Below are 20954 nucleotides of genomic sequence, written 5' to 3' on the forward strand. Positions count from 1 at the left end.
ACAGTCACCGCAAGTGCAGACGGACAAATGAAAGAAACAACGAATAAATTAAAGCGAGAAAGCTGTATGAACGATGTGGCCAGGCTGAATTAAGTTTAATGTGTACAGTCCAAATTTGTACCGCACATTCAATTTTTCTCTACTGAATCGAATTAGGCGTGCCCATGATGAGGATGCATTACTGAGGCACTGGCATACGCATGTTTTTTTTTTTAATTATTGTAAGGAGAGGTTAACTGGAATTCGCGGTAATACCCTATTAACGATCTCGCTCCATTGAGGACGATATGCGACAGCAGGCGAACAACACAGTTTTGCGCCTTCATAACAATGTAGAAGTCGCCCTCTTCCTTTCATCCTTCGTTCTTATCGTGGTTGTTTTTCTACGGTAGCAACACGTCTGTGACTCGCCGTGGTCGCTTAATGGCTATGGCATCTCGCTACTAACCACAAGTTCACGGGCTCAAATCCCCACCGTGTCGACCACGTTTCGATGGGGGCGAGATGCGAGAACGGCCCTGTACCGTGCATTGGGGGCACGTTCCAGAACCTCAGGTGGTGAAAATTAATCCGCAGTATCCCACTATATCGCGCGCCTCGTAACCACATTGTGTTTTTGGCACTTAATGACCCGAAATTCAATTCTTTATTGCGATATCAATTATATGGACACCCCAAGCGAATTTCCGCCGTCGCCGCCGCCCTTGGTGTTGTCGTGAGGTTCTTTATATATTTAGGTACATCCACGCTATGTGTCATGCCATGCTATGTGGCCTGCGGTATACGCGGGCTATATTGCCACACCCTTCTATCACTAAAATTCCTCCTGCCAGGTCTTGCATTCCTGACAAAAAATTATTCGTTAGAACTTTGAGAATGACATCCCACAAACAAATTTGATGAAACAAAACACCGACAGCGCACGCCTTTCATCTTTAAACCTTCTCAGACTTAAATATTAAAAAGGCGAAACAATAACAGAGCTCAAACCAGAGAATCATCTAATTTTATTGGCGCGGCTGTGCACTACCTGCGGGATCGACCCAGGAAAAAGGTTTTAAGCATACCCGTTATACTTAAACGTGGTGGTTAAGTCGCTAAGAAAGATATTGGCTTTAATTAATAAACATGAATAGAATTGTCCGATGGCAGGATTCGAACAGAGGACTCTTATCACAACAGCCCGCTTTTACTTAGCTTACGTTTGCTTCAATTCATATTGCCACTACATCTAAGAGTCTCGCACTTCGTGTAATATTCTGACCTGTTGCAATCGCATTCATTTTTTCGCTCTTATGGCGAAACTGTAATCTCTTTTTTTTTTTATATGTAGGTAAATGTCGATACGTCGACCCTGTCTGCGTAATTGTCAACTCCTTTTAGTGTTTTTGAACTTTTCTAGGTACTTTCATTTGTTCAAGGAATTGCGGCGTCTCCGAGTGCCCCTAACTCTCTTCTGTGCATTCCTTTGCTCGTTGGCGGAGTTCCGCAACTGTTCGGGAGGTTTAATTGTGTTCAGTGCATTGGAGTATTTTTGGTTCTCTTAATTTTATTTGCCCTGCCAATAGCAGTATAGCCGATGCCAATGAAAATGTCAACGTCTCATTTAAATTTATATCAATACAAAGCTATTTGATACACTTGATCAATGACCTTTTAAAGAGGTGCGCGCTTCCTACACGAATGTTCCGCTTGAAATCAGGACTAAAGCAATGAAACAAAGACAAAATGCGCACGTGGACATTGAAGAAAGCCATCGATGAAACGACTAGTCGACCCAGAACAATCCTTGTTTACAGCTTCAGGCATAACACTTCTGCTTAGAGGTGAAAGTGTACGCTAAACAATTCGCTTTAGGGTAGCGTCACTTTCGTTATAGCGAACTAGAAGAACTAGAAGCACCTTTCCGCGGGACTATTCATAGCGGCGTTGCACATTAAAATTCTCACCTCTACTCCCAGGTCCACCTGCAGCAGCATCCGGACTCTTATTTTTCTTTCTTATAGTTTAATGCAGTAGCAGGAAGGCATTGCGACTATATGCATTATTGAAACAGCGCTCTCACATATGCCTGCTCAGAAAAATAATTCGTTTCGTTGCCGCAAATCCCTTGTGTCAACCACCACTGACACGGGAGCGTAGGTACACACCTATTGCCTAACAACTCGTTCCAGGGTAAAGGGCGCACAAAAATAGCCGACCGCTAGCAAGGCCGCACTTGGCAGCGCCGACCCCGCAGACAGAGACATCAGGCCTTTTCAGACCACTCTTTCTCTTTTGTTCTCCGCCGTTACGTTCGTTTGCTCCTTGCTATTCTTCAACGGCTTGGCCCAGCGGCGGTGTGCACCGGACCGTGGTGGCATGGCTAGCTATAAGCCAGATAGGTGTGAGCCGGCGACGCTTCTGTCGTCTTTTCTCATTCGCACGCACGCAGGTATACATATAGGAAAGTTCGTGCGTCTGTGCGTTTTACTCTCTCTCTCTCTCTCTCTTAGAGTTCTTTGTTTCTTTTGCACCCTGGGAAACGCTCATGCGACGCGGTCATTGTGGACGGAGGAGGAGGAGTGGAGGGAGACGCTGCGCTCTGGCCCGCTAGGCGGCCGTAATGTGCGGTTTGATGACTCGCCGTCAATGGTTCCGGGGGTGCCTGCGCCAGGGCGCTACCGCCCACCCTTCCTCCATCTTCTCGTCGTCGCTTTCTCCTTAGGCTGCGCGTAGTGTGTGCGCAAGGAAGGGCAGGCCGGCCGTTGCACTTTACTCAAGCCCAGCAGCAGCAGCAGCTCGGAAAGCCCGAGCGCGGACTTGTAGACACACAACACCCCGTCCCTCTTCCTTCGGCGTTCGGTGGCTCCCCTTCTCCTCAAGTCTCTTATACTCTTTCATATCTCCAGTACTACAGGCGAGCAAGTTTCGTGTATACTGACGTGGGCGAACACCGCGAGGAGCTCCGAGATAGGTCCTTTGTCTAGCGCTAACGCCGCGGAGCGAAGGAACTGGCCGTGGCGTCCGTGGCAGCAGCCTCAAGCTTCTCAACACGCGGCGCCTTCCCTTTTGTTCTGTCCTCTCCTCGTGGAGCAAGCATCGTATGTGTACGCGCGTCCGTCTGAGCCTTGTTAGTTGATTTCTTCATCTTTTTTTTTTCTTTCAGATTGCCTCGTTTCGCGTTGAGGTTTCGGCAGACCATGCGCGGCGTCTGTGTGCGGACAGAGGTGCGAGGAAGTACACAGTCGGGAGATTCCTCGGTGGGGCCAGAGCGTGGCCGGCCGCCTCCGTGCCCATTGAAGCGGTGAATCAAATTTTAGCTCCTCGGATTCCGGTCAACAAGCGCTCGCGTATAGAACGTGCTGCCGCCTATTCACCGTGCCTGGCCATTCTTGGGAGGACCTTTCTCACGGTTACGAGCGGACCGTAGCTGACTGCACTTCTGAGGGGGCGGAGATCGGGTGTGCCTGTAGAGAATGAAGAGAGCGTGGCGCTCAGACGCGGTTCGGCTGATGAAAAGTCAGTGGCTTGACTGCTGACGTTTTCTCGACTGCAAATGAAGAAATTTGCGACCGTCCATCTGAAAGGTGCTTCTTTTGGTACTGCTGTGTTACGCTAAAGCAAAACTGTACAGCGTATACCATTTACGGTATACATAGTATATCTTAGGGTATTGTGCCTATGATTCGTATAGTTTTTTAATGGTCATGGCTTGCCGTACTTTGAAAACATTTTCGGTGAGTTTATCGCATTATTTTTTTGTTTGTTTCATGCGCACTCAGCATTAATCGGCTAATATGTTCTCTAATCTTCTCTTCCTGACTGTAATGAATACTCAATAATAGTATTTGTTACGGCAGCTTGAAAAATGCCGAAAGGTGGTGCTATGGCAACAACAACGACAACAAAAGAACAAAGTGGTGTTCTTCAGTTTTGTTTTGTCTCTTAAAATAAAACTTCTGAAACTGGAAAACTATCACACGCGTGTGAAAAAGCCACTTAAAGGCGATTGAAGTTCTTAACTAAAAAAGATGTCGCACCACGAAGGATGCCGCAACAGCGAAAATAATGGTCATTCATAAGCCAACAGGGAGAAAGAAAGGGAAGGATAGCCAGAGAAGCTAACTTGGTTTTGCCCAATTGGCTACTTGGGGAGAAAAAGAGAGAGAAGTTACAAGAATTTACGACTAATCATGTGCGAAGGCTGTTCAGCAACTAGGTAATGATGTGTTTGAGTACGAAAACAAGTGAAGTCATTCACCTGAATATTAACCATGCCGTTTTGGTTAAATAGAGTAATTATTGTTTCCAAGTGCCTTCTAATGTCAGCACTTAGCAGTTATTAGAGGAGATGTTAGCAAGCCATGCTGAGAAGCTGAAGAAGTTATTTGTTCCGAAGAAAACGACGGACCTTGAAAAGGGCCTCGTTTGACTTGTGCTGCAAAGAAATGTTAAATAAATAAGCAAGCAAGATAAGCTAAATTAGTAAGAAACACTGTCCCACACTCCATTGTTATTTGTGTCTGTACCGCTAGCAGCTATAAATGTACAGAGCCTTGCAGTCGAGCTCTTCAACATTGGCGAAAGGTGGGGGAAGGCAACAAAAACGCATACTCATTGCTTCGAGACAATGCTATCTGTATTGGTGCCTGCGATTAACCCTCACTGGCTGTGCTTTCTAGTTACTGGAACATCTCAGAAATGCTACATTATACAATGGCTTTGTATTGTGCGCTCCTGGAAAGCTCAAAGATAAGGCATTACTTAATCTTACTTACATGAATGCTCGGTGGCTTTGGTGGGACTTCAGCCGCAATTGTGCTTGCACTGTTGCATGTGCACTACGCTTGATACGGGTCTGCCCCACAACGGAGTGTTTAGATTAGTTTAATTAAGTCATCGTTGATTCTATTTTTTATACATAAATCTCTCCATCTTCCTCTTTGAGGATGTCAGTCTGCGTTGAATTGATGCTTCATGTCCCACAAAGGCTGCAACTGAGTTGAGCCTTAATAACCTTGCTGTCTGATGGCCAAGAGCCATGACGAGACAGAGTAGGCATCTCGTCACACTTAAGCAGGGTGAAAGAACACAAAGAGCCAGATATTAAATACACAGAAAAAAACATTCTCTTTATTTATTTATACGCCAACTTCACCCAGACCTCCACACGACGCGCGACATTTCTCTTTCGATTTTCTGGTTCTGTTCTCGTTTTTCAACTCGTATATGTGTTCCAGACGACATCGTGCGTCCATGTCGTGTTGTGCGTCTATAAATATACACGTCATATAAAAGAAGTCCCTCTTTCTCCTCGCTCATCACCAGAGAATACAGGCGCGCTGGTCGAGTGGGCCGCCAATGGAGAAAGCAAAAAAACAAATTATAACAGCCTCGTCACGCGTGACATACGTCTAGGAAGGCGCGCTTTCGTGCACGCCCTGACTCCGAGATCAAGAAGCAATAAAACAAAAAGGAACACGAAATTCAACCAGACGACAAGATGAGGATACCGGCAGCGGCGAAGTCGTTGCTCGAACGTCCTTCCCCATCCCCCCCCCCCCCCCCCCCATCCCCTCGCTACCTGCCTCGTGTTATTTTTTTTCGCTGTCTTACTCCCCCTTTCCCACCGCTGCCCTCACATTATGTACACAAAGAGGCCAGCCTCCTTTTGCCCCCTACCCAGTTCACCGGCTCCGTACACAGCGCCCTCTGTCAATACAACACTTCGCCGCAGTTGAACGGATTTGCGCCCTCCGAAGAAACGGCGCTTCTTCTTCTTAGGCGCAGACAATGTGCAACCCGGGACGCCACCACGCAAGCACACGCGCTCAATCGCACACAAACGCCTCTACGCTTCGTGTAGCTGTTCCCATCCCTCCCTTTATTTTAGGTTCTCTTTTGTTCTGCTCACATCCTGTAAAGCCGGCTTGCCGCCGTTCCTGTGGCATCTTCGGTCGACGTTAGACAGCTTATGTCGTTAGACGACTCTCGCGCTTAAAGAGCGAATCCGCCGCACCGAGTCGTCTTGTATACGTTCGCCTCTAGCTCCCATGACCTCGTCCTTCTCAATATATTGTCTTCTTTTTTTTATCGTTTCTGCAGTCAGCGTCGCTGTTTCAGCTTTCGATATAGCACCTGTAGCTTTCGAATATTTGATTTTCGAGACTGTAAAGCCTGTGGCTGCAATAAATCACCGCCTGAACTCACAAACCAATACGTATGTCGACAGTGGCCGAGAAAGTGCCCAGAGATTTTCGTATCTAAGAATGCTTTGGTAACTGGCTGGCAACCTTCGCTAGTAGTATGACCGCTATCACAATTGGTCGTGCCTGCTTTTCGATCCACTTCACCGTAGCACTGCTTTCTGAATGTTGGCCGAGGTTTCTAAAGCCAAGCAGCCAATTTCTATGCTAGATTTGGAAGACATTCGCGTGATCACGTGCCCGAAAAGTTTTGAAACGCCAAATTGCGATTAATATATAAATCTGGAAATTCTTAGGTGTGATCTCAAATGCTTTTAAACTCATAACACTGGCATCAACGAGCCAGGTATAGAATCGTGTATGAGAGCACGTGACTTTGGCAAAGTGGACATGCAGATTACATTTACGGAATAATTGAATCGTTCATAAAATTTTGCAGTTTGCTTTTTCCAGGGATCGCTCTCGGGCCCTGCAAATACATACAGGCTGACCTTCGCTAAGCCCGCAAGAGAGAAAGTGTTACATTTCTTTTACTTTTCTGCGTACTTTTTAACAAACCTTGCACCGAGTGACTTGGGAACTCGAACATTTGCCAACCAGCCAGCAGCTACTGTCGGCGACACGGAAGAAAAGCCACAGGAGCGCAGCCGAATTTTTCTCACCGTACAGTATGATAAAAATAGAAGTGAACACGCATTGTCTCAGAGAACGTCCTCGGCGTGCTGGGAGACACCTATGTACAACTGATGGCACTGCACCGCTCTTCTCTCTCATAGCGTCGGCGGCATTTTGTTCGCACACACACAACGCGGTTTCACGTTTTCCTTCTCCTTCAGTACGGTCTCCAGAGCGAAGAATCGCCACTGCCACTGTGTCCGTTGGTCGCCGCGTTCGCCGTCGGAGAGGAACCCCGCGTCGCCGTCGTAGCGCCCGACGCCGACAGCAACGCCGACGCCGTCGGCGTGGTCGTCGTCGTCACCAGTCCACCTGTCCGTGCACCACTCACAACACTAGGAGGCGGGGGAACCACGAGCGGGAGCACGGGAGGAGTGACTGCGGCGACACCGCCAACGCCGGCCGCTTTGCTTAACGTCGCACCACCCGCCAACGTCAACGTCGTGGCTGTCAGCGGCGAGGGCTTCTTCCTCGCCACGACCTCGTCCAGCATCGGCATCGGAAGAGGCAGAGGCGGCGGCGAGACGCTACGGTCCGAATCGTCCTGAGAGCGGGCGTGCTTGGGCGAGGAACAGCTAAGGTCGCTGTCCATGATCGGCGACGCCGTGGCGGACCTGTCGGGAGACGAGGACTCGCCGCCGCCCAGCGGGTGGTGGTGGCCGCCGCCGTGCAGGCTGGCAGCCCGCAGTTCGTTGCGCAGCAGCTGCAGACCCGGGTGCAGGCCCGCGGCTGCCGCTGCGGCAGCGGCAGCGGCCGCCGCCGCCGCGGCGTTCTGCTGGCCCACGGCGCCACCGTAGAGTTGAGGGTAGAGCAGCGTCGGTGCTAGCGCGGGAGGCCAAGTGGCGCCGTTGGCGCTGGTGTAGTAGCCGTGCGGGCCGAGCAGTCCCGCGGCGTAGCCAGCGGCGGCGTGGCTCAGGTACGGGGCTGCTGCGGTCGTCGCCATTAAGCTTCCGGTTGTGGTGGTGGGCTGCATAGCGAGATAGAGAAGAGTTGTTAAACGCAAGTTATGGTCGCTCACTGCATACCTTAGAGCGTATTCCCGGACTCCTATGAAATTAACATTTATTTACACTATTCAACGACGAGTGGTTGGTGTCACGTGATGTTTTCATATTAATGAATTTAGAGTCTAGCGTGTGATTATGGACAACAGTAACTGGAGTGTAGATATTGAAATGAGGGACTTGCTCCTTAACTGACGTCACAGCATAAGGTATACTCTTTACTAGGCGGGCTCTGTGGAGACTACTAGGGCTCTGTGGAGATCTGATTATGAAAGAGCAACTGATCGCGGTCGGTTGCAGAGGGTGACAAGTGGTGAACCATCTCTTTATGCTAGTAATAGTATCTGTGCCTTTCGCACTACACATGCGTGAACTGCGACGCGTAATTGTCAATTTATCACCATTAGTATGGGAATACTGTGTAATATTCTGTAGCATATTGTGAAATAAGCATACTGAATGACTGAGCTGCATATTGAGCGTTACTATGGGGTTATCTTACGTAGTTTTAGCATTAAATATACGCAAACGAACTTGATTTTACTCACGAGAGCCGCGTCAAGTTGGCGCAAAGACAAAGAGAGCTGGCAAGGAAAACGTTTCAGGCTAAACACAACTGAAACCACTTGGCTACCATACCACGGGGAAGCAAGAATATAGGGCAATATGGCAACAGTTTAAGTATCATCAAGCGCGCTCACCACCAAATGACCTGCGGGGACGTAGAATGCTCGTTCATGTGCGCCGAACAAGTTAAACTATATACCAACCTGGTGCGCGAATGCCGACCCGCCGTTGACACCGGCGAGCCCCTGGCGCAGTTCGGAGAGCCTGTCGGAAAGGCAGAGGTCGACGGCGCTCCCGTATCGGCCCAGCAGCAGCGGGTCCACCTTGAGACCCAGGTTGGCCGCGGCTGCCACTGCAGCAGCGGCCGACGGCGGAGGCGGATCCCCGCCGCCGCTAGCAGGGCCGTTGGTTCCTCCCGTTCCTCCGCCTCCGCCGCCGGTCATGCTGCTGCTGTTGGAGCCGTTCGATCGGTCGCCTGGGTTGAAGAAAGCATAGGCGTGAACAAGAGTTCGCGAGGCCATCCAGGAGACTGTCAGCAGCAAGAGGTGCGGGAAAAGAGAACGGGAGGATAAGACGGAGACTGGCTTATGGAGCCTCTCAGCTCAGTTGGCATTACAGCTAAACTGACCCGGCTGTCGGACACAATCTTTAAAAATTGTTTCGCCAGAAAAAAAGAAAATACGTTGATTTAGGGCAACACCGCAATGTCACTGATGTAGAACGAAAGATCTTGTACCAAGCTCTCACGGCCAACAAAAAGTTGCGTCCATCCCGCGTAAATGTTCCATTCTCTTGGCCCGTGTGCTAATCAAGCACACCGTTTAGTCACTCGCCCTAATTTAGCTTATTTTTAATACTTTTTTTTCTTAAACATCCGAACCACCACACTGAACTATTATTTCCAACTTCAGAAGAACAGGAGTCGCGACGCTTCGGGAGAGAGTTTAATCGGAAGACCGACAAATAAATGGCTGGTACACCTAACGCCGGCACCCTACTCGGCGCAGGACCATGTAAAAAGATATGTAAATGCGACGGCTCTTTCCATTGACAACCCTTGATCGCTGCAGTGGGAACCGGTCTCGCATTTGTTACTACTCCGGCAGCCTTGTCGAGACTTACGAGCGAACCGATGAGTGGAGCCGGTTTTTCGGGTATTTGACAAGCCCGCGCGGATGAAAAACCGAACGAAGAAGTCGCAGCCATCGTTACAGCTTTTAAACAAAAGAGCGACCTTTTTTTCTCTTTTGTTTCAGTTTACGAAACGGCTTTTCCATTCCCTTCAAGCAAAACTTGCAACAAATATTTCACTCTCTCTCTCTCTGACATGAGGATGGCGGCACGTCGCCGAGTTTTAATCAGATTAGCCGCAGCGCACCCGCATGCATGTGTGTTTATGGCATGGAGAAACTCGAGAGACGTTCGTGAAAACGTTCATGCATGCTGCTGATGCTGCCACGTTTTGGGCCATCGAGAGAAAAGAAACAAACAGGATTCATTTCGGACTCGCACAAACAAGCGAGGATGGCTGGAGAACTAAAGGAAAAGAAAACGAAAATGAAGAGGGAGCTTTGAAGCCGGAGACGGAGGAACAGAAGAGAGAAGTTGTAAGCAATGCTCCAGAAAACGGAGGGGTTCGAAATTGAAGGGGGCGCAAGTGAGAGAGGAATATTGGAATAATAAGCACTTTTCTCCACTTTCGCGTGCCCAGTGAAGAAGGCAAAATGAAAGGGGAGAGAAAGAAAAAGAGCGCCCGTTAACCCTTTTTCGGGTTTCCAGCCACCGCCTCCAACGCCCTCGTACTGCGAATTACCGTTGCTGCTTTCCCGTGCTCGAGTTTGGCTTTCCACCCTTTCTCTCCAAGAATTTTTTTTTTTCAACAAGAACTTTCTCGTTCGTCTTACGCAGGATCCTCGTTTCCTTCTCACTCCTTATCTCTCCCTGTCTCTCACTCTCTCACCCTCACTCACTCTTATCTTTCGCACCTCGTCGTCCCAGTTTTGCAGGGCGGCCGGGGGGGGGGGGGGGGCGAAGCGCGTTAACTTTCGGGTGCGCAATTATTTGAACAGGGAATAAAGTGATTTGCGAAGTGCCCGAAATATAAAAGGAGAAAACGCACGTTTCCGCGGAGAGCGACGGACGCAGCCCTGGAAAACGGCAATTAAAGAACGGAAAGAAAGGAATTAACGAAGTAGAAAAGGGTCGCGGGGAGAGGACACGGCGGCGTTCGGTGGGGGGGGGGGGGGGGGGGGGGGTAGTATACGGCCGCGGCCCGGGCTAACCGCGGCTGGCCAGGAGTCCACGCGCTCAAGCAGCAAAACAATTAAAAGATGAAAGGAAATTGAAGAGGATGGCGCCGCATAACGACACTTTACAGAAAACATCCCTGCTCCTGCATCCCCTCGTCCTGATTTGCCTCTATAGCTTTTCCCCTCGGTCTGCCCGCGTTTTGCTTTCTTGTTTTGTCGTTTCTCCTCGCTTCTCTCTCTCTCTCGTACTTATTATTGCCGGTCTCTGACTTTTCTTTCTCTCACTTTTCTTTCTCTCTCTCTCCTTTCTATTCGAAACCTTCAACCGTTCTACCGGTAACAGTGGTAGTGGTATGAGTTTCCTAATTTAAAATAAGTGGATATCATTCGCGCGTCCCCCGATTGGAGGCGACACCACCGGCTTTAATGACGGTGGCGATGGTGATGTGGCCGCGCAGAAGCATACGCGTGGTCGAGTCGCGGGATAGTCCGGGCATAAAAAAAAAAGAGAGAAAGAAACAAGAAATGCAGAAATGACAATAGAACGAAGTCGAAGTGAAAGAAAGAAATCTGGCTGTTTTTTTATCTGTCTGGGTCCTTCATCTTGCGCCTATTTCACGCAGTTCTTTCTTACTTTCTTTCTTTCTTTCTTTCTTTCTTTCTTTCTTTTTTTCTTTCTTTCTTTTTCTTGTGTATCTAATCTGATTCCCACTTCACTGCCCGCCATGTTTCCGGTCAATACTCGTAAGTTTGCCGCTTCTTTAGTGATCTCTTGCTTAGGCCATTTTTGCTACTGTTTTCGCCTGAGTCATTGACGTTGCCGTCTCTCTCTCTCTGCATGGCCTTACGTCGAAATACGCTCTTTCTTTTTTCCCTTAAGTGCACTCGAACATCAGGGCCCACTGGGGAGGGGGGGGGGGGGGTGTCTCTTAAGCTTTTTCTAGGCTCGGTGCTGCCAGGAATTAGAGGTTTCCAAGCGATTCATTTGACTGCGGCTGCAGGAGAGGCGGGGTAAGTGCGGTGCACCACCGTTAGATGGACGAAACATTCAAATATGAAGCCAACTATAGAAAAAAAAAAAAGACCGGCACTCGGGGAGAACAAACGTATTCTGGCATGTAGAGAAGAAAAAGAACGTGCGCGGTATTAGAAGAAGGAAAGAAAACGTACAGTTCCGATCTTCCGTTTGAGCGAACCCTCGTTGAAAGCTCCGTACGCCTTGCTTGCGAACGCAAAATGAGAAAGAAGGTGGCGCTCTAATAAACGACCCGAGAATACAATAAAGTATGAATGAAAAACATGAAACTAAAGAAGAGAGAAGGCAAGCGAAGGGTCATGGTAGATATAGGCATAGAGGGTCGAAATTAGGGAGACAGAAAAAGAAAAGGGGTAGAGAAAGTGAAGAAAGAGGGAGAGTGGGAAGGAGGGAAGGGAAAGGGGGAGGAGGCTTCTGCGCCCAAGCCGGATGGGAGGAGAAGTTTCAGCGGTTCTTAATTTCACGGAGGTGTGCCGGCGGAAAGATTAAACACAGCGACGAGAACTCTCAAGCGTGTAACCTCACTCGGTCACCATCAGTGGCACCGCGGTTCATTCTTCAACTCGACGACGTTGCGCTGCTCCTCTTCCTTCTTTCTTTTTTTTTTTTCTTGTTCCGTTCCAGGTTCGCGCTTCTTTTTTTCTTTCCTTCTTTCTGTACCTTCTCTATCTATCCTTACGCGGCGAGTCGCGTTTCCTCCTGTTTCTTCGTTGAATTCCTCGTGCTCACCGCAGCGACCACCTTTCATTAGGGGGCCGAGAGTTTCGGGTGTGGAAAAAAGGAAAGATGGAAAAGTGGAGGCGAAGTGGATAAGGTTGACGTAGAAACCCAAATGGTTAGAAAAGAAACTGAAATACAACATCTGCAGTCAGGAAAGCGCAGAAAAGAAAGGTGATTGGCGAGGGGGGGGGGGGGGATGAAGTGAAATGTCTCGACAAAAGGAAAAGTGGGGAGAGAAATTTATGTAACTGAGGTGACAGACTAGTAAGAAGCCGAATCGATAGTAACAACGTGGCAGCGCTTGTACGCTGAGTTCGTACGCACACACACATGTAAGTGCGTACCAGGGTTGAAGGCGAGCACCCTGTGACTCTAACTCCATGAGCTTCGGTTCGGTCCGCCCGCAGCCGTAGTGACGAAGCAAAGTAATAAAAGAGGAATGAAGATTGGAAGTGAAAGGGGAGGGGGGGCGGCAAAGCGGTCTCTGTTTCCGCAGGCGCGTTCTCGTTCATTAGCTAAATCTACACTACGGCGGCGGCAGGGTGCGGGAGACCGACACCGACCGGCTTTTCGAGAAAGTTCGGACTGAAAAAAAAAAAAGAAAACTTGACAGGGTTTGCTTTTTGTTTCGCCTTACTTTGCAGTACTATTGCGTGCCTACATACGTGTATTTTCTTTCTTTCTTTCTTTTGTACTGCCACTTACGTTATCACTTTTCTCCTTTCACACCTTCTCTCTTCTCTTCATTCTCTTTTCGTTCGGCCAAGCGGTAAAGCGTTTGCTCCTTCCGCTTTACTTGCTTTGCATTAATGATTTCGAAGCGCATCCATTGCTGATCACTAAAACATTTCGGTATTTCTGTATTTCAATTCTGTCCTTCTTTTCTGCTTTTTTCCCCCTTGCGGACTGATAAGTTCAGCAAGGAAATTAAAGTGGAAGGGTGTGTAGCAGTTGGAGAAGGACCCCTCGGGAGATCGTACAGGTTGGCAACCTTTGCAATGCTACTGTTGAATGTAATAGCAGAGAAAGCAATAAATTTGAACTTATGCTGCCGTGTTTGGCATGCCCCAGTCTAATATTCACATTACCGTTTTAAAGCATTCGTACGAAGTGCTTTCTTCTTGTTCTTTTGCCGGCACACCTATCACCTAAGGCGGATAAAATTAATATACGCTCTATTTTTTTATACGCTCTATTCTCTGTCTCTCTTTCACTCCCCGTTCCCCTCCCCACGTGCAGGGTAGCAAACTGGACTCAGTCTGGTTAACCTCCCTGTTCCTTCTTCCCTTCTCTCTCTCTCTCTCTCTCTCTGCGCTCTACTTTTTTTTTTTTTTCCTTTCACATCTGCGCTGAAGAAGAGAGCCCGCATCTGGCAGTGATATCTAACTTCCTTGAGACATCATGACTACATATTATCCTACAGTTTCCAAGTTTTCAGCCAACAAAGCGATCGTCTGTCGAAAGTTTAACGCTGCAAAGCCACCTGTCTTCTGCTATTCTTCTTCTATCCTCCTCCTACCTTCCGCCAGGAGCGGGCGCGAATAACTTGCTGCGAACGGTTCAATTGATGTCGCGAGACGCAGAGCTTCAAAGCGCAAAACGTAGCGCTAATATATGCGTCAGGCTCGGCCCCGTTTCGCGAAGACAGATACACGCCAAACGGAAACTCGTAACCAAATTGGCAGGTCTATTCGCTTTCCCGTCGCCACGCACTTTCTTCTCGGGCGGCACTCTTCCCGGCATTGGTGGGGTGCTATGACGCTCTTGATGAGGGAGAATCGGATCGTCTTTTCTCCAATTGGCCGTATACGTATTGCAAGCAAAGAAAGAAAGAAACAGCCTAGCGAACTAATCGAAGATATAAAAGGGTGGAATGAAGAAGGTATAGGGCGGAGGGTTGCTAGCTGAAGTTGTGAAAAGTAGGAGGCGGGAAGGACTTTTTATTGTTACACAAATTCGATGAGAACCAATTTCATTCGCAACAATAGAAAGCCTCGCTACTGCCGCTTCCTTCGATATACGCACATCCCGAAACGAGAAGCCAGGTTAGACAGGGCAGCTTCGTCTTCCCGTTGGCGGAGCTACGCAAAGTGGTTTCTCTTTCTTGACTCGCGAGTGGCGAAAAAAGTTAGGGCTCCTAGAGCTCCTGGGAACCGGACTGCCTTTGGTTGGGAGCGCTAGAGATATAGAATGTGTGTATATACTATGTACGGGTGCCGGAGAAATTCAAGCGCTGCTTATATGGACGCGCACCCCAATGGTGAGAGAGACGAAAAGTGATGAGACGGACCGGCCCAATGAAATGAAACGGAAATAGTGCATCAACTCGTGCGGAAGCTGGAGGAAAAGTCTCTCGCTCCTCCTGGAAGTAAGCCGAAGAGGAGGGGAAGCGTGCATATGCACACAACTTCCCTCGCTCTCTCGCTCTCTCGCTCTCTCGCTCTCTCCGTCGTTCCCTCTATCGTATAGAGTGGGCATTTTACCTCTGACATTCATTACTCCAATTCTTTCAGTGAAACTCCAATTCACAAGCACTGGAAATTTTCTATTCCTTTGTACTGATCCTTTCTCTCTTTCTTGCTTTTTTTTCCCCGAAAGTGTTGTTGCTTCTCATTTACACTTGTGCGCTCGCCTTGTCAGCCATAATGAACAAACTCGAAGGACAACGCTTCTTAACCCTGATTTCCAGCCTGAATCCTGTATCTGCCTGTATATCTCAGACCGTTCCCAGAAAAAAAAAAAGCGCGATGGGATACTGTTGAGGGCCTTGTGCTTCTTGTTTTTGGCTTGCGTCAGATGGCCAGATTGAAAGGGTTAATGCAGGTGAAACCTGGAAACGAAACAACGCCAATGCGTTGTTTCATAGTTGCTCGCGTTCTAATATGCGTGGATATATAGCACTCAACTGTGGACGCTGCTTCTTCAATTATCTAGGCTGCACGTTACAGCGCTGCTGTTAACACGTGTTAACACTGCCACCTCATCGAGGTAGGCGTAGCTTACTCACCAGGCGTGAGCTGCGAGGCACCGCTGGAAGGGCAGGAAGAAGGTGACCCGTCTCCACCTGGCGCCGGCCCCGACCCGTCGAGCCCCAGAGCCTGAGGAGCGGTGACGAAAGGGCCGGCCGCCGCCAGGTACGTCGAGTAGTGCTGGTACGTACCCCAGTGTGGGTCGGTGCCCAGGTGCAGAACTTGGCTGGGGTCTGCGCATGAAGTTGGGAGAAAAGAACATAGGCGATTGGTCATAAGGAGAAGGATCTCTTAAACAGACACGCAGAACTAATTATACATGGCTAGCAGGAGCGTATAGGCTGGGGGAAGGGGGGGGAGGTTCCCCCATATTCGAACATCCCCTCACCCCCAAAATGTTTCGCACCTAATAAGCGTCTTTCTGCTCACTCAAACCACCAAGAAGTCGCACTGTGTTTCTCTTACCCGACACGCGCAGCAAGAGTCTACCTTAAATTATGCGTGTATAACAAAGGCTAGACGTCGTGAACGCCCATACAGGATTTCACATGAAACACGTTCGAGTGCCATGCTCAGTGTATACGTGTGTACGTAATACATTAGACAATACGCCCAGCATTGCTGAGGTGAGTGATTCTTGCCAGCGCAACCGTAAAAAAATGGGGGAAGAACGGTCATTTCTCCAGCTGGGCTGGTTCAAAGCCATAGTCCCATGTTGCGATTATAGCAGATCATCTCTCACGTGTGTATGTCTTGTAATCCAAGCCTACTTTTCGTCGCCACGATTCTGCCCGTATTAGCGTCGAAGCACAGCGAGCCGGGGGCTCCTTTAAAACACCGAATGCAAGTGCCCGTATAGGGCACACTATACTTGACTTTCGTTATCTGACACGCACCAGGCGACGGTATGACACAACGCGAGTCCAGCCTGAGGCCCAGACAACGCAGCGAAAGACGAACGCATTCCAAGCCCCGCGCCACTTGCTCTTTCCTGCCATTCTCTTATCGACACACTTGCTCTTCTCGGTGTAGAGTGTCCGCGTATGATGCATCGCATCGTGCGCGTGCAGCCGAAGCTCTGGGGCAAGGGTGCGGGCTTCTCATCTTTTTCCTCAGGACGACTAGATAATAATCCGCTCCACCATAGACACACGCGCACACAGTGCGGCGCGCATACTAAGGCGAGGCATGCTCGCTCGCTTGGAGGAAGCCTCGGCCGTATGTACTACATTATATACGACCACGTGCACTATACCGGGCGTGAGCTTGGTTCTGCGAGCGAATGTTTGCCGAGGACCCGCCGACACCTCCCGAAACCCGGGGTACACCGCGTATCGCGCTTCTCCTGGTTCCAGGGCAAGGTTCTTTTTTTTTTTTGTCTTGTCTGGTATCTTTTTTTCTACCCTCTTTTCGTTTACCCCCTTTTTTTTCCCTTGCCAGGAGTGGCGTTACAAAATGAAGGGTAGAAGGGAGGAAGGTTTTGGTTCCCGTGTTTGCCCATCGAGGAAAGCTCCCTTCGCTTCCCGGGAGTCGCTGGAGCGCTAATGATAATTTTTATTAATGCCGTTGCCTTTCCCTGGTCTTCTCCTCCGCTCCATCTATTCTCCCTACATCTCTCGCTTTGTCCCGGCTTTTCTTTTTCACGAACTGTATTACGGGGAGGGCGCCGCAGGGTCGGTGTCTTCGCCTAAGCGGCTTTTTCGAATCCGCGCCATCAGCCACTCTTTTCGCCAGAAGCGCGATCGGGAAGCCGCCGGCGCCGCCACCACCACCGCACACATCGCCCAGCCCCTCCCACAACTTCGTCCATTTTTTTGTATTTCTTTTTCTCCCGGCGATGCTGTCATCCCCGGGAGCTGTCTCTCCACTCGCAGTTACTGTCTTTGTCCTTGTGCGTTTCTTTTTTTGTCTTAGTACTCGATGCATTAAGAAGAGTTGCCCCACATATTCGGCTTACCCGAGCGCTTTGTCTCGGCGCGTGTCAAATTATTTAGGATTTGAGACGCCGCGCATGCGCAATGTGTCACCGACGTGTGTGGTGCAATGCCCCTTCGCCGTGCAGTCTAACGGCACTGCTTTCTATACTAGAAGATCATTCTGCGGAGCTTACAGGTATTTTATTTTTTCTATTATTAATATTCTACAACTGTCTTGCTGCTCTAGGCTGCGTGTCATTTATCATGTCGCTCTTTTTTTTTATTAGTTATTTCGAATAACTAATTATCGACCCGCTGCTTCCAAAACGTATCCCTGCATAGTGTCACGCCACCGCCTCGTCTTTTCTGCGGCTCACCTAACAACACTCATGCCACCCATTTACAAGTGAGCAGTCACGTGATATCGGCGCCATTATCTCGATATACAATCTTGAAGTATCTGTCGCTAAAGTAGCCGGAATGCTTGTCCAGTACGGAAACATTTTATCTGCATGCGCACGTTTCACGATGCTGAAATTTGCTTGACAGTGCCTGTGAAGCTTCACATGATCAGTACAACGATCAAGATAGAAGATGTGTGTATAAATGACGACACTATCCTCCTTTCTTTTTCTGTTCAGTTTGTTCCGCTGGAGAAAGCTCTTCACGCGTCCCCAAGAAGCTATAACTTCCCTTCTTCTGCTCTTGAGCATGAATGTTAACGCGACGCGTGTTGAACATATGATAGCAGCAACGCTACAAGGCCTGAAACATTAAGATTTCTACAATCATCACCCGCGCGGGCCGGCACAGGTCCTATATAAAAAGGAGTATTATTATATAGGCTCTGAGACTATGAAAGTGAGTACGATGACATTTAGAGGGTGTTTGAACTCTAGAGTTATGACTTATGTAATGATATGGTCGGCTAGCCGGTAATCATTAACACAGTAAGGGTATGGTGGCCGCTTGCGTTGATAAGACCCGAAAGCGACGACAAAGCTGAATACCTATGCCCCCCCCCCCCCCTTTTTTTTACTTTAGATTTAACCACTTCAATGGTTAATTTCATCTGTGCGTCACACTGGCATTTTTAAATGACAATACCGTGGGACTTTTTTTTTCGCATATACTTTCGGCGACCCGTGATTCTGTGTTGGCGCATTAATTTTGTGCCACGCGATAACCGCTTTGTTCTCGTGGCCAAAGTGCATGTAGTTTGTGCTATCAGTGTTATTTCTAAGGGAAGGATTTCCGTGGGTTAAATGAATGCTACGATTGTCGGGCAACCCGACGCCAAAAATACGTTATGGGTACGCTTCGTAAGGCTACCGCTTTATGGTCAGTCGCCATAATTTACCACCGCTATTCACTTTTTGACCAATATACTACAACAAAGCTACATCATCCGTCGTGTAACACGTGTGGCGTCTTAAAGGGGAAATAGAAAGACGTCTCTTTCTCACCTCTGTGTTCCTCGCTCTACAAAAAATAAACAAATAAGATAAAAAAAGAAAGTTACCTGAGATTTAAAAGGACAGAAATCGCAAGCCGTATAGAATGTGCTCCCCTGCCACCACACCGTTTTTTTTTTCTTTCCCCTCTTACTTCTCCGTTTAAGCCTGCAAAAGTTGGTCTACCTGGTGCGGCTAAATTATTCGTTGCGGCCATAAATCTCCGTGATAGCCGATCATGCGACGACTCCGGCGCCGCGAACGCTACGCCTACAACTACGCTACACGACGACGTTGTTTGCATAATTGACGCTCAGGAATTGCGACCGAAGAGAACGAGGGGTGATGGCGTACACTCTCGCCGTCGCTTTCGAAGCTGTAATTCCCGCTCTTCGTCCACGTATATATATATATACATACTATATATATACACGTATATACACACACAGCAGCAACAAGGACCAAAAAGCGCTGGATTGGGTGTACGTATGGGACGGTAGCTCGCGTTAAGCGCTTTACCCTTTTATGCCAGCGTCCTTTTCTTTCATCATTACTCGACTCCTGCGTGCCACTCCCGCCCCCGCAGCTCGCTTCTTTTATCCCACCCGTATAGACCGCTTTCCGTTTTGCTGCGTAGAGGTGTTCATTACTCCTGATTAGATCCCGGTGCGTTAAAGAGCGCCCTCTGTCGCTAATTACCACGTATCCGCCCTCTCCCTCCCCCCCCCCCCTCTCGTCTCCTGCCCACCATTCTTGCTTTTGCCACCTTCGCGAAAACCTTGCGTAAACTCAGGTAGACACTGTACTCCAACAGGGCCCTATACCATGGCTGCAACTCTTATTTTAACCCGCTTGGTTCTTTTTTTTTTTTCCCTATTTTCGACTCCATGATCGCTGAGCCGACCTCTGCAGTTTCAACCTCAGTGGGGTTGCAGCGTGTTGTGATTTCTTTTCTTTTTAGCTCCAGACAAATCAGCGAAACATTCCTCCCGCCGCAGCACACTATTCCCTTTTCGGCGAAGTAACGCTGTTGGCGCCGAGCAATAGCTTCTCCACAACCATCCTTTACTTCCTTTCTCGGCGTCCTCCAGCTGATGCTTCAACCTCTTCCGTTCTTTGCCTCCCGCTCTCTCGCTCCCTTGCCGACACTCCTTTCAGTTCTTTTTAGGGACACCTGACGCGCGAACCTGCATCAGCTCGTTTTAACCTCATCAGCCGATTCTGTGCTTGTTTGTTCCGGTGCTCAAGTTTTGCATGCTTCCTCCGGTACACCATCTCTCAGTCATTTACTTATTCTTCTTTTTTTGCCTCCATCCTCTAATGTCTCCTTTCGTCTCCTTCCAGGTTCTACAGTGAAACTGCGTGCATACGAACCTCGCGTGAGGACGTTTAGGCACATAGAGGACGAAGTAAAGCACGCACAAACGAAGTAACGTACAGACATGCACGCAGGCTGCAGCGCTCGGAGTCGTGTTGTCGAACGCGCGGAAGAGGGCAACCGTGCGGAGTGAGTGTCGAAACGGGCGGTGATTGGTTAGAGAGCCGAGCACGGTTGGCGAGGCGTAAAGCGACTCTGCGCCTAACGTGGTGCGAGCATGAACATTACAGGAGCCGACTGCGCCCCGCGCTCGTCGCGACGACGATGAGACCCAGTCGTCTTACGTCGCCCCACGTTGCGCGACTTTCACTTTCGTGTATTATACAGGCAATGCGGCATCCTTTCGCCGTTTGCTGGTGAACTACTTTCCGACTTGTGTACTTCATCTTTGGCTACAGGAGGGTTTTAAGCATGAAATGCTTTTAGCTCCCGTTGTCGGCAACCTTCAAGTTACCTTGAGCCAATAGCCACAGTCGTTATCCGGGCACTCAAACGAGAACATCCGGGCAAGTTGCGAGAACAAAACGAGATCATCCGGGCAACCAGTGAAAACGTAAGAAAATGCGGTCTGTGGCTCCCATCCCTTTCTACAGGACCGCATTATGCATACGGTAGTTACTGCCCGAGCAAGTTACAGAAAATATTGCTTCCGGGTTCTTCCTAATGTTTGTTCGCGCTATCGCTCAAACTGTAACTTATAGTACGCCGAAGTCTTATTCGTCATTTCCAATAGCGGCGTTCAAGAGGCACATACAGGGCACCATACACTTCATTGTCAGCTTTTGGCACTGAGACAGA

At 49.0% G+C, this 20954-nt stretch overlaps 1 protein-coding gene and 1 long non-coding RNA gene across 4 annotated transcripts in view; one reads left to right on the forward strand and one right to left on the reverse strand.

Annotated features, from left to right (window-relative positions):
- Positions 1-20954, forward strand: part of LOC129382328 (uncharacterized) — a 233970-nt gene that overhangs the window by 202514 nt on the left and 10502 nt on the right. The gene's annotated exons all lie outside the window — the stretch shown is intronic.
- LOC126521944 (uncharacterized) overlaps positions 5089-20954 on the reverse strand; it is a 133363-nt gene continuing 117497 nt past the window's right edge. For all 3 annotated transcript variants that reach the window (XM_055066189.2, XM_055066190.2, XM_050170691.3), the window contains exons 4-6: positions 15447-15641; positions 8638-8909; positions 5089-7830 (exon numbers count right to left, since the gene is read on the reverse strand). In XM_055066189.2, the coding sequence (XP_054922164.2) occupies positions 7021-7830; positions 8638-8909; positions 15447-15641 (1277 nt within the window). In that variant the 3' untranslated portion in view covers positions 5089-7020. The remainder of the gene's footprint in view (positions 7831-8637; positions 8910-15446; positions 15642-20954) is intronic.

This window comes from Dermacentor andersoni, chromosome 6 (genome assembly GCF_023375885.2).
Source record: "Dermacentor andersoni chromosome 6, qqDerAnde1_hic_scaffold, whole genome shotgun sequence".
NCBI lineage: Eukaryota > Metazoa > Arthropoda > Arachnida > Ixodida > Ixodidae > Dermacentor > Dermacentor andersoni.